At 51.5% G+C, this 12409-nt stretch overlaps 1 protein-coding gene and 1 long non-coding RNA gene across 6 annotated transcripts in view; one reads left to right on the top strand and one right to left on the bottom strand.

The window, feature by feature from the left end:
* The window catches only part of LOC123653294, a 22336-nt gene extending 9956 nt beyond the window's left edge, over window positions 1–12380 (top strand). The window contains exons 2-3 of the long non-coding RNA XR_006743023.1: window positions 3776–3782; window positions 12366–12380. This is a non-coding gene — a long non-coding RNA (uncharacterized LOC123653294). The remainder of the gene's footprint in view (window positions 1–3775; window positions 3783–12365) is intronic.
* Window positions 1–12409, bottom strand: part of ACSL1 (acyl-CoA synthetase long chain family member 1) — a 61675-nt gene that overhangs the window by 8797 nt on the left and 40469 nt on the right. For 2 of the 5 annotated variants that reach the window (XM_036456403.2, XM_045588963.1), the window contains exons 8-17: window positions 10765–10797; window positions 10564–10615; window positions 9969–10042; window positions 7927–8004; window positions 7781–7858; window positions 4493–4627; window positions 3101–3235; window positions 2429–2524; window positions 1580–1652; window positions 199–287 (exon numbers count right to left, since the gene is read on the bottom strand). In XM_036456403.2, the coding sequence (XP_036312296.1) occupies window positions 199–287; window positions 1580–1652; window positions 2429–2524; window positions 3101–3235; window positions 4493–4627; window positions 7781–7858; window positions 7927–8004; window positions 9969–10042; window positions 10564–10615; window positions 10765–10797 (843 nt within the window). The remainder of the gene's footprint in view (window positions 1–198; window positions 288–1579; window positions 1653–2428; window positions 2525–3100; window positions 3236–4492; window positions 4628–7780; window positions 7859–7926; window positions 8005–9968; window positions 10043–10563; window positions 10616–10764; window positions 10798–12409) is intronic. The other 3 variants (XM_036456407.2, XM_036456405.2, XM_036456408.2) reach the window with 3 other exon arrangements.

Here is a 12409-nt window from a genome sequence, read left to right as displayed (position 1 = left end):
CGGGCCCTCCCGTCCCCCCCGGGAGCTAAACGTAAGTGGGCTTTCAGAAAGAAGCCCGCCTGGCCCAGGGCCGCCAGGGGGACCACGCTCAGTGGCTCAGAGGCCCCGGTGACACGGAGCCAGGCAGGGGCACCGCACTGGTCACACCGGCTTTACCGGAAACGGCAAGGACGGGGAGGGACATGGGCCCTCGCTCACCTCGCCCTCGCCCTTGGCAGCCAGGTAGTTCATCTCCTCCACGTCCACGAGCTTTATCAGGTTGCAAGGCATGGGGGCGCCGACGTGGCCTGTGTGCAGAGAGGATGGTCAGTCCGGGGCTGCAGCGTCCTTGGGCCAAACCACGTGTGGCATAGGCTGCTCCGAAGACCAGCGGGCACGCACTCCGCTCCCGGCACTGCAGCCGGACTCCCCTGGCAGGCTCATTTAGGCAGTCACCCCCGACAGAGGGGCCGCTGGGAACACCCACGTCCCCGGGGGCCTGTCCCAGGTGTGACTCTGAACTCTGTCCAAGTGCCAGCGATGTGGGTGCTGACTCTCAGGGTCCACAGGACACCTGGCGAACGGTACCCAGGAGGCTGGGCCGGCGTGGTTCTTCTCTCACCGCGCCCCCCTCCCCTGCTGCCTCCTCCGGCCCCACACTCTTGCCCAGTTCCGGACCCCCATTTCCCGAGTGTGGAGGGCCAGGCTGTATGTGGAAGTTTAGGGAGACAGGACGATGCTTCTCTTTACGGGGAACAGAACTGCTTTGCCAGAGGCTGGTGGGTGGGTCTTTGCCCCACGCGGAAGTGACAGAACTAGATATGTGCACAAGCACCGCGAGTGATTCTCCGACACGTGAATAGTTCCAGCTCACAGAGACCCCTACTCCAAAGTCAGCAGCCGCAGGGCACCAGGCGTCACCGTGAACGCCGTGGAGAAGGTCACAGCCCCGGTGCCCACCGAGCAGATTGTGCTCCTGGGTCACGCTGGACGCTGAGTCCCTGCCGTGCCTGGTGCCCCCGGGGTAACACCCACAGGCCAGGGCCTGGCTCACGCAGTGCAGAGCGCACCGGGCAGGCAGGGGCGCAGGGAGGGGGTGGCCAGGCTGGGCGGGAACCCTGTGGTGCCAGCTCTTACCCGTCATTGACATGCTTTTAACCCACGACCCGTTGTTCCTGAGCGAGCAGGATGCATCCCACAGGGACGTGGCTGGGATGAGATACACGCCATGTACTGTACATCCCAGCCCCAACGAAGACCCACATCCAGGTCCGGGGCCGAGCCCGCTGTGTGTGTGTGCCTCCACCGGTCCCTCTGGGAACAAGGCCTGTGCCTCTCTCTGCAGCCTCACCCCCGGCACCGCACACGCGGTCCATTTAACCCGCCACCAGTCGGTTCCTGGCAAGCTCTGGTGGTCTGAACCCGTTTGCCTTCCGGATCTGGCTGAGTCTCCCCCCTTGCCGCCCAGCTCTGGCGCCCTGAGACGCAGCATTAGGGGAAGGAGGCACGTGGGGAAGGAGGGGGAAGAACAATGAGTGATGAACTCGATCCCGCTCCGAACAGCAGGGTGTCAGCAAGGCCCGGCCTGCCCGTCACCTACCTGCCGTCCAGTCTCCCGGGATGGTCAGGGAGCAGCCGGCCGTGCACTCTGTCTGCCCGTAGCCTTCGTAGAACTGGGGCACAGAGAGGAAACGGGGTTAGAAGGGGGTGCCTTGGCCGGACGAGCACAGAAATTAAGTTTCCCTGACCCCCGAGAACGGCCCCCGGGGTGAAACCTCTTGGCATTTCCTGTTTGGTGAATTCATTGGATACAACGACATGCTTTCTCATGGCGTCCACATGTCTCCACCCTCACGCCAGAGCCAGCCCCGTCCACGTTCATTTTCTGCTTTGTGACCGCGGAAGGGGAAGGAGGACCCTGACACTCACCAGCTCAGGCCACCCCCCTCCCCACGTCCTCTGTGTCAGCTGATCTCTGCTGTCCTCCTGCCCCTGAAGACAGGCTCTGCCTGGTGTGCGAGTGGCTCTCCCTTACCACCCCCACTCCCTCCTGCCTGACCCCCAGACAGCGCCACACAGTGTGCACACAAGGGCACGTCCCCCGCCTGGGGCCAAACATACCCACTTCATTCTCTAAGCAACCAGGAGGTCACGGTTCAATTCCCGGTCAGGGCACATGCTGGGGTTGTGGGTTCGATCCCCGTGGGGGGTGTGCAGGAGGCAGCTGATCAATGATTCTCTCTCATTGTTGACTCTTCCGTCTCTCTGCCTCTTCCTTCCTCACAGAAATCAATTTAAAAAAAAATATATATATATATTGTATATATTAAAAAAAATATATATATATATATTTTTTTTTTTTTTTTAAAAGAAGGCACCCACGGGAGAACTTGAATTGACTCTGGAAAGAAGACCCCCAGGCAGGACGAGGCTGCGTGGAGCTGCTCACCTGACAGCCGAGCGCGGCTCGCAGGAACGTCAGCACCGTCGCAGACACGGGCGCGGCCCCCGTGATCATCAGCCGGACCTTCCCTCCCAGGTTCGACTTCAAAGACAGGCAGAGAGAGAGAGGGTTAAAGGGCTGGGGGTGGGGGGGCTCCTCAAAGACACTTCCACGGCACCCCGTCCCCGAGCCCCCAGCTCTCTGTGGGCCGCAGAGCTTGCTGATGTGGAGATCCACATCCAGGGAGTGTTTTTCCACCCCACACTGTACCATTTGGGGTGGAAGGAAGTCGACACCCCCTCCTGCTGGCATCTTAAGGGTTTAGAACAAGAATGTGATAGATCTATGGCAACACCCACATTTTTGTTATTTTTTGGACATAACTTATTGTCACTCATGCCTAAAAGTTACCTTAAGAGTGACATACTTGTTCCAGAAAAGTAAACCCAAATGGAGAATAAGGCAGGCTACAATATGCTGGTTCCTTTCCCATGCTCACAGCTACAATCCTACTGATCTATCTTGGATCCTGAGCTTTTTGTAATTGTTAGCCACGTGCCAGAATTGATAACAAGGCGTCCTTCTCCCTCTTGGCGTCACACCTCTCTTTCAGAAAGAGCCCTCACAGAGACCCCGAGGCCCAGTCAGCCAGGACCAGTGTCGGGAGTCGCCGGCCACCTGTATTTTGCGGAAGATCAGCTTGTCCCACAGGCTGTTGTTTCTGATGATGCCGCTGCGCAGCTCCGCTTCTTTCCTCTTGGAGGCGAAGTCCAGGAGCCAGCGCTTCAGCGTGGTGTTCGCCTGCCCGAAGATCTAAGGAGTCAGGAGAGAAGGAGGTGTCACAACTCCGAGAAGCGGGAAGCCAGAGAACAAGTGCTGGTGAGGGTGTGAGGACACTGGCCCCAGGCCCTGTGGTGGAAATGGAACATGGTGCAGCTTTAGAAAACCGCTCCGAGGTATCCGCCCAGGAGCGACGGAAACACCTGCCACCGAAAGCTGTCCGTGGCAGCCCTATTCATAACAGCCAAGAAGGGGGAACCACTCACATGCCCATCCATGGATGGATGGACAAGTGCAATGTGTTGCATCCATACAGCGGAATGTTATTTGACTGTTAAAAGGAATGCAGTACAGATACACCCTACAACCTGGAAGAACCCTGAAAACATGTTAAGTGAAAGATGCCAGTTACAAAAGAACACATATCGCATGATTCCAGTCATATCAAAGTCCAGAATAGGCAAATCTATAGATTCAAAAAGCAGATTATTTTTTGTTCAGGGGTAAAGGCAGGTAGCAGGATGGAGGATGATAGCTCAAGGGTAGGGAAAGGGTTGGTTTTTTTTTTTTTAGGGGGAGTGTGGGATGGTCAGAGAACTCTGTGAAGGCACTATACACCTTAAGTGGGTAAATTGTGTAGAGCTGTTTTTAAGTTTTTTTTTTCTAGAAGAACCATTAAAAAAGGAGCAGGTTCTCATAGATGGCAGGAGCCATGCCTCAAAGTGAAGAGCATTACACTTCCCAGTCCAAACACGCTGTGGAGACAGACCGCCACCTGCTGACCCTGCCCTGGCCACGTGCTCCACGTGATAAGGGCCCTGCAGGGGACTAGCTTTCTCTACCCCTCGTTTGGCTCAGTCACTCCTCTCCAGGTGGCGGAGTAGTATACTACATGTGCATGGAGCTTTCCAACTTATGAAACCGTTTCACAATCACTGGGTTCATGTGATACAGAAAGCAACTTTGTGAGACAGACGGCAGGTGGAGGAGGCAACAGTCCACTGTACAGGTGAGAAAACCGAGGCTCCAAGAGTTACTTATGAAAATAAAAATGACCATAATTAAATATGGTCATTTATTCCTACACCGCATGTTTATAAGTGTGTTCACATGTACTTTCTCCTTAAAAACAGCTCTGTGAGGTAAATGCATTCTGGTCTTACAGATGAGTAAACTCTAGTTCGTGAGACGAACTGGACTGTCCACGGTCACACAGAGAGGCCTGGTCAAGCCTGACTCAAGCCCAAGACGGGGTCAGCCCTCGGCCTCTGCTCTGTGCTTGGAACTTACTCTGTCGAACATCCGGTTCAGCAGCCGTGGGACCACGGGGAAGATGGTGGGTTGAAGAACTTTGAGGTCATCCATAAGCAGCCTGATATCTCCTTGGAAAAATCCTATCTTCGCCCCGTGGCACAGCATCACACACTGGAGGGGGAAGCACACGTGACCACACTGCAGCACCCCAGTGGGGGGTTGTGTGCCTGTGCACACACACACAAACACACACACAGACACACATACACACACATGGTTGTAGCGTTTCAGGGCAGTTTCCAGAAATCTACATTTAGGGCAGCTTTTTAAAATCAGTTGTTGCATTCTTTGGTGACTGTACAACATGGAAATTGAGCCTTTCTCTGGATCATCCTGAAGATAAGGAACTAACAGAAACCAGGGTATGTTGGTTTGCTGAGGATCATAGAGGTTCTGCTATGTTAACTGAATGACATGGTATTAAAGAATCCAAGTGCTTTTAGTCTTCCAGGCACTTTCCGTCTAAGTTATTCTCAAAACAAAAACTTGGCTACTTTCCTACAGTCTAATCTTATCAGAGTCTTATTTTTTTAAATTTGAATACTAGGGCCCGGTGCATGAAAATTCATGCACTGGAGGTAGGGGGGGTCCCTCAGCCCGGCCTGCCTCCTCTCACAATCTGGGAGCCCTCAAGGACAGAAGGTGACCTGGCAATCAGGAGAAGGTGATGCCACCATCACACCTCTGCTGCTGCCACTGCCAGCAGCGTAAGCCTCGGCCAGCCCTGATTACCTAAGCCTCGGGCTGGCCCTGGGCAGCTGGGCAGCCACCATCCAAGGCTTGCCTGTGCTTCGAGTCGGCCCTAGGCGGCTGAAGGCTGAGGGGACTGGGGGGACTCCGGAGGCAGGTACATAGAGCTTCCGAGCCCACCTGAGGGCTGGTCTGGCCTTGCCGTGTGCCTGCTGCCCCGGTGGAGCTGAGGTGACTGGACGCCACCATCTTTGAGGGCATGACAGTCAATTAGCATATTCCCTCCTTATTGGCTGTGGGTGCCATCATCTTTGCGACGGCGTGTGGGTCAATTAGCATATTCCCTCTTTATAAGAGAGGACTAGAGGCCCGGTGTATGACATTCATGCACTGGGGGTGGGAGGTTGTCCTTCAGCTGGGCCTGCACCCTCTTGCAGTCCAGTACCTCTTGGGGGATGTCCACCTGCCGCTTAAGCCCACTCTGGACATCTCCTGAGGGTTCCTTAGTGCTGCCATATTGGCAGGGCAGGCTCCTACCACCATCACTGTGCTCACCAGCCATGTGCCTGACTTTTGGCTGAGCAGCACTCCCGCTGTGGGCGCACTGATCACCAGGGGGCAGCTCCTGCATTGAGCGCCTGCCCCCTGGTGGTCAGTGTGGATCACAGCAACCAGTCGTTCTGTCATTCAGTGGATTTGCATATTAGCCTTTTATTATATAGGAGGATAACTAAAAAAATCTCTAAAAAGCTACTGAATATGTTACAGTTGAGACACTAGAATATCTCACACCAGTATGGACTGTCATTCAGCTACAACCTATTGCATGAGTATTTTCCTATTGGATGTAAACTGTACTGGCAAGCCACGTGCACTTGGCAAGTAGTCTGCCTCTTTCAAATTTTAAAAAGAAAAAGATGATGCAACAGCCCGGCCAGGTGGCCCAGTTGGTTAGAGCTTCATCCCATCGTCAGAGGATGTACAGGAGGCAACCAATCGATGTTTCTCTATCTTTCCCCACCCCTTCCTATCTCTCTAAAAAAAAAATCAAAAAAAAATCAAAAAAAAATCAATAAACATGTTCTCGCCGAAACCGGTTTGGCTCAGTGGATAGAGCGTCGGCCTGTGGACTGAAAAGTCCTGGGTTTGATTCCAGTCAGGGGCATGTACCTTGGTTGCGGGCACATCTCCAATAGGGGGTGTGCAGGAGGCAGCTGATCGACGATTCTCTCTCATCGATGTTTCTAACTCTCATCCCTCTCCTTTCCTCTCTGTAAAAAAATCAATAAAATATATTTTAAAAAAATAAACAAACATGTTCTCAGGTGAGGATTAATTAAAAAAGTAAGTAAAATTTATAAAATGATGACACAATTGAAGGTCAAATGGCTCAAGCCTGAAAGCAGAAACCACTAGAAAGGCACCCCAGGGCGCACTGCTTAAAAATGAAAGCTCAGCCGGGACAGGTTTGGCTCAGTGGATAGAGCGTTGGCCTGCGGACTGAAAGGTCCCAGGTTCGATTCCGGGCAAGGGCATGTACTTGGTTGCGGGCACATCCCCAGTAGGGGGTGTGCAAGAGGCAGCTGATCGATGGTTTTCTCTCATCAATGTTTCTAACTCTCTATCCCTCTCTCTTCCTCTCTGTGAAAAATCAATAAAATATATTTAATAAAAATGAAAGCTCAGAGGCTGTGTCCCTGTGTCCCGCCTCCCAGGCACACCTCTAACACTACCTCCGGTACACACGGCCCATTATCAACTCATTTGACCTCACGTGCTAAGATCACAGCTCTCTTGTGCAGGAGGTGGAAGGAAGACCGGAAGATGGGAGCTAAGATCCCTGGTCCTCAGGGGTGAGAAAATCTCGTAGGGCATTTCCGAAGGGCGGAGCCTTGGTACTGTCACCAACACCTCACAGGGTGTGGCACATGGGTCTGCTTAATCAAGACTTGCTAAGTAAAGGAATGCTGCTCATTTCCCCTCTAATACAAAATGCTGCTCATTTCCCCCGAGGGGTGGGGAGGGCCAATGGGGGAAAGGGGAACATATGTAATACTTTCAATAATAAAGGTTTTTTAATAAACATTTAAAAAAAGACACACAACAGAATACAATCCAGAACTATCTAAGAAGGAAAAATGGTGGCTCCTGGCCAGTTTTTAAACTAGTCACACAGTTGGGTACTGGGAGCCCAGGCAAAGGTCAAGGTCATCCTGCTTTCCCAAGGTCACTTAGAATTTTAGTGGGGGGAAAAAATCAGTCCTAAGCCAACTTGTGCATTTGTGAACAAGCACAATAAAAAAAAAAAAACCGAGACTTCTCACAGAGCAGAGGCCTTTACAGAATGGTATTCATAAAAATTCTACTTTTTTAGTCCATCTTTCTGGAATCATGTCCACATTCATATCCTTCAAAAATCTGAGTTTCTAATTTTAAAATGAATGATTCAAGTTCAAGTAGCCAGACCGAGAAAAAAAAAAAAAAAAAAGATACTCTTTTAAATAATTAGCACCATTTCTAAAACAGGGCTTGGCAAAGAGCTACGCACGGGTGACAGTGTGAGGTCAAACTTACCTGCATGAGCTGCTCATACATGTGTGCAAGTGGTAAGAACGAAATGTGTGTGTCACTGGCATTCAGGCCAAGTGTCTTCTGTAAAACACAACGACTTAGAACACAAACAAACAAGCCAGCAAGGAAAACAAAACACAGTGCCTTACCTCGACAACTCTTTCAAACATATGGGCAAGAGGCAAGAAAGAGATGAGAGTATCATCTGGAGTGGGATTGACAAAGTTCTGTAAGCAAAGACACCGGCAGGCAGAGTGGTATTAAGATTCCAGTCATTTCCCACGTCCCTGAGAGCACACGATCCCTCAACGCTCAGGAGGAAGGCTCGGGCTTACGGTCTGCGCTTACTTCTCACTGAGGAGTGAGGTGCAAAGCAACACCTCAGCCACTCGGGTTGGGTGGGGGTCATTTCTAGTGACAAAGTGAATGCACTCAGGACTTTAGCCAAAATAAGAAGTATTTTGTCCAAATTGGGATGTTTTTAGGGGATCGTGTGCTCATTAATTATTTCAAAATTACAGTACCCCAGGACCCAGCAAGCTCAATCGCATCTAACGGTAAGAAACCTAAGATCCGGCACAACATAGGCAGTGTGCTATGTTGTGGAAATATGAGACCCAGTCCAATGGAAGACAGCATGTTATGCCGTACAGGGGAAGCGGGAGAGGAGGGAAGATAAACTGGAGCTCCAGGCTCCTTTTATCTACAGCACAAGCGCATCTGGAGTATTTTAGTTTGATCGACAGCTTTACCATAAAGCCCCCCCTCACCCGTGAGATACATCCCGGTTTGTTCAATGCAGCTCTGGGCTGACGCCAGGGATTTGCTTTCCCCGGGTGCGCGGAGGGCAATAGATCTGTATCTGGGCTGAGTCGGGACATCTGGTTTCCATGCCCAGCTTCCCGTGGCCGGCACAGCGAGGGTTTGCACCGAGCGCTTGTGCCATTAGCCGGTCCGGAGTGGACACAGGAGTCCCAGGGTACGTGGGATAGCCTGGACATGCCCGGCCTGAGATCACTTTCATGCCAGGATGACCTGCATCCAAACCAGTGCTTCCCTGTGGGAAACGGCTATACGATAAGAAACCAGACTCGATGCTATTTACAGTTTTCGATTTTCTGATTTGGTGCAACACATCATCTGTATGGCCAGAGGTTTTCACAAAGCTGAGAATGCCCCAGGAATACAGGGTTTTAAACAAAGTTCTGTAACCGTCTGTCTCACGAGCCACGGGTGCGCTTGGAGCTTTCTCTGAAGGCCCGTTAGAAAGTGAAAGATGCGCTCTGGTCAGGCAGTGAGGGTGGACTCAGTGAAGGTGTAGGAAGTATACACCAAGAGAGGGGGTTGGGACTAAGAGGGTGTGAGTTTAAGTGCCAGTGAGATGGACCATCTATACCAGCAAGATGCCCATTCTCCCAAACCAAGAGGCGCAGGCTCCTGCCACAGACAGAACCCACAGAGACGGAGCGTGAATTATGCAAACCGTGCCAAGGGTCTGAAAGAGAGGCTCATGCTGGTCACTAGCAACTTCCTAAAGCACAGGTTTGAAATGTACCCTTGGTGTCATGGACTGATGGTGGCCTCTCCAAACTCATAGGCCAAAGCCTAACCCAATATGACCGTATTTGGAGATACGGCCATTGGGAGGTAGTTAAGGTTGAATGAGGTCATAAGGGTGGGGCCCTGACCCAAAAGGACCTGTGTGCTTGTGAGAAGAGGAGACACCAGAGACCTCTCTCCTCCTTGTGCACAAGAGGAAAGGCTATGAGAGGTAGAAGGCGGCTGTCTATAAGCCAGGGAGAGAGCCCTCACCAGAAACCGAATTTGCTGGCACCTTGATCATGGACTTCTAGCGTCCAGATCTGTGCCGTTTCAGCTGCTCAGTCTGGGCTATTTTGTTATGGCAGCCCACGCAGACTAAGACACTTGGATAGTAACTGAAGTTCGAGGCTTTAGTCCTTCTGATAAAATGGACGTCAAACTGACCATAAAAGTAATAATAACTCAAAACCTTCAGCGGCATCTAACGCTTCATTGCCAACTTAAGGGAGTTATTTCCCTGCCCCCTGGGATAGGAGATACTATAAAAACACGACAGAGTCATTTCTCCCCAGCCTTTACCACTTTCATTCTCAAGGCCTAATGCCAACCAATGAACATGAAGGAAGATGGCAACATCCCAAAAGTTTACCTCGGTCACTTTCACAAACGCCGAGGAGTCGCTCACTATGTTTCGATGAGTGATCATTGCTCCTTTGGGGTTGCCTGAGGAACACACATGTGAGCAGAACCAAGTCAGAGGACAGAAACTTCACCCAAAAACCAACGACAGACATGGAGGCCACCCAGAAACCCTCCACGGTGAGGGCCTCAGTGTCAGGTACACTCAGGAGAGCCAACTGTTGAGTCACATAAATTCCTGAGCGATCTGCAAGCCTTTCCAGGAAACTCGGTATCATAAACAATCTTTACTATGATGGGCAAATTTTGGAGGGTGTGTGGCAACGGAGAAGAAAAGACAGAAGTCTGTTTCTATTTCTGTAAGTCAGTGATACGGGGTTTGTGTCTCAGGATGATGGATGGAGTGTCACCTTCAATAAGTGGTTGAGGAAATATGTGACACTCAGATTCTGAGAATGTCTCTCAGAGGGACGCGAAGACAGTGTCTGAACCACTTCTGTCTCTTCTGCCTTCGGTCCATCTACAGCCCAAGGAACTCGTCCTCAAAGGAGGCAGGGAGTACACACTGGCAGGTCACTCAGAGGCAAGTCCATGGCAGAACTTACCCGTGGTTCCACTTGTGAAACAAATGACTGCAAGATCCTCAGGTTTTGGAGGCTGCAGCACATAAAAGGAGAAGAAGGAAGCGGCACAAGTCAGAACAGACAACTGTGAACCATAAGCCATCACCTACCATCCCTGCTGGTCTCCGAGGCGACCAGCTAGTGGAACGCCAGGGGACTGTGGCAGGCCTGGCAGAGTCTTACCTTGGGCTTCTTCCTGTTGGCCCTTCCCAGGTCCTGAAGAAAAGAGAAAAACATCTTACATGGACACTTTTCTCAATGCAAAGAAGAAGGTCACATCAAGTCTCTCCGCCTGACTTCGCTGTGGATTCACTGACGGCTGCTCAAAGACAGCAGACATTTCTGACACTAACTACGGCAACTCAAATCAACCTGAACCAAAAAACGTAGGCACTGCTCCAAGAAGCCGCTGTCCGGACACCTCTCTCTGACACCAGACTCTGTAAGTGGTATCAGGGTGGCCTTGCAATAAGATTTATTCCAAAGACAGGAATCAGAGTGTTTCATGATCGATTTCCTGGCCCCCTACTCCCTATTCTGGCCTTTCACAAACCCAGCTCCTGACCGTCACCAGAGAGCTGGCTGTAGATGCTCAGCCCGGTCCCCAAATCAGAGCACAGCAAGGCACCTGCTCACCCAATGCTGCCTATGGAAAACCTCCACCCGGAGAGAGGGAGCCAGCCTGCAGATGTCAATGCCAGCCATTCGGAAGCCCATGTGGGACGGAGACAGGACTTGGGAACCTCTGATTACCAAACAGGCCGGGATGGAAGGTGTAAGGCTGCTCCAGAATGGGCTTGAAAGCTACGAAGGACGGATTCGCCTTGGCCCATCCGGCTTGGCAGTTAGAATGTCAACCCACAAACGGAAGGGGCTCAGTTCGATTCCGGTGAAGGGCATATACCTCAATGACTGTGTGTGTGTCTGAGTGTATGTTTCTGTGTGTGATGTGTGACTGTGTGTGATGTGTGACTGTGAGTGTGTGTGTGTCTGTGAGTGAGGCAGGAGGCTCTGTTACAACAAAAGACAGTTTCTCTCTGATGTTGAATTTCCCCAGGAAAGGGCTGATAGATCCTTATTAATAGAGCCTCGATGCTTTATAGAAAACCATGCATACATTTTAAGCCCTATTTATAACAGATCCAGGAAGGCACATAAGGTTTTCAGAAAGGGAACAGCTGGCTCTGTGCAGCCTGTCTCTTGCTATGATGTGTCCATGCGAGGTCCCCCTCCTGCCTGCAGCTCGGGATTGAACTTTAATTTCCAAGCCAACGCGGAGGATCAGCTTCTCACGGGAGCCGACGCCTAACAGCTGATTTCAGTGCGAGCCGCACTCATTTTCCCAGAATGGTTACCTTTAACGTTGCAATGAATGTGAACTTGAAGAAATTTAATATGAAAATAAACCAAATCCAACATCCCTGCTGGATATTCACCAGGCCTCTACAAAAACAATTTTGGGGAAAAGAATAGGGAGGTGGACGTCCGTACCTGGCTCCGTTTTAGATACAAGTCAGAGAGTAAAAGGCACTGAAGCCTAAAGAGGCACAAAGTTAAGTCCCTGCCTGCAACTGAACTACAGTTCCCAGCTTTCACTGGCGCGGCATGTCCGGCTCTGTAATAAACTGGTGAGCACTGCAGATCGCTGGAGGGGAGGACTGTCAGAGGGGACAGTGACTCTGGGCATGCACGTGAATTCTTTTCACACGAGACAGGAGTTTCTGCTCCGTATCACTCATGGCTGAGGCAGCCAGCCGGGGCTGAGCCCGTGTGGCCCAGTGGAGGCCACGCCTGTGCCCAGATGACCCTGGGGACGCCTCCAGACCTG

The sequence above is a fragment of the Pipistrellus kuhlii genome, unplaced genomic scaffold (assembly GCF_014108245.1).
Source record: "Pipistrellus kuhlii isolate mPipKuh1 unplaced genomic scaffold, mPipKuh1.p scaffold_m20_p_3, whole genome shotgun sequence".
Classification (NCBI taxonomy): domain Eukaryota; kingdom Metazoa; phylum Chordata; class Mammalia; order Chiroptera; family Vespertilionidae; genus Pipistrellus; species Pipistrellus kuhlii.
The sequence above is the reverse complement of the archived record's forward strand: the minus strand, read 5'-3'. Positions and strand labels throughout refer to the sequence as shown.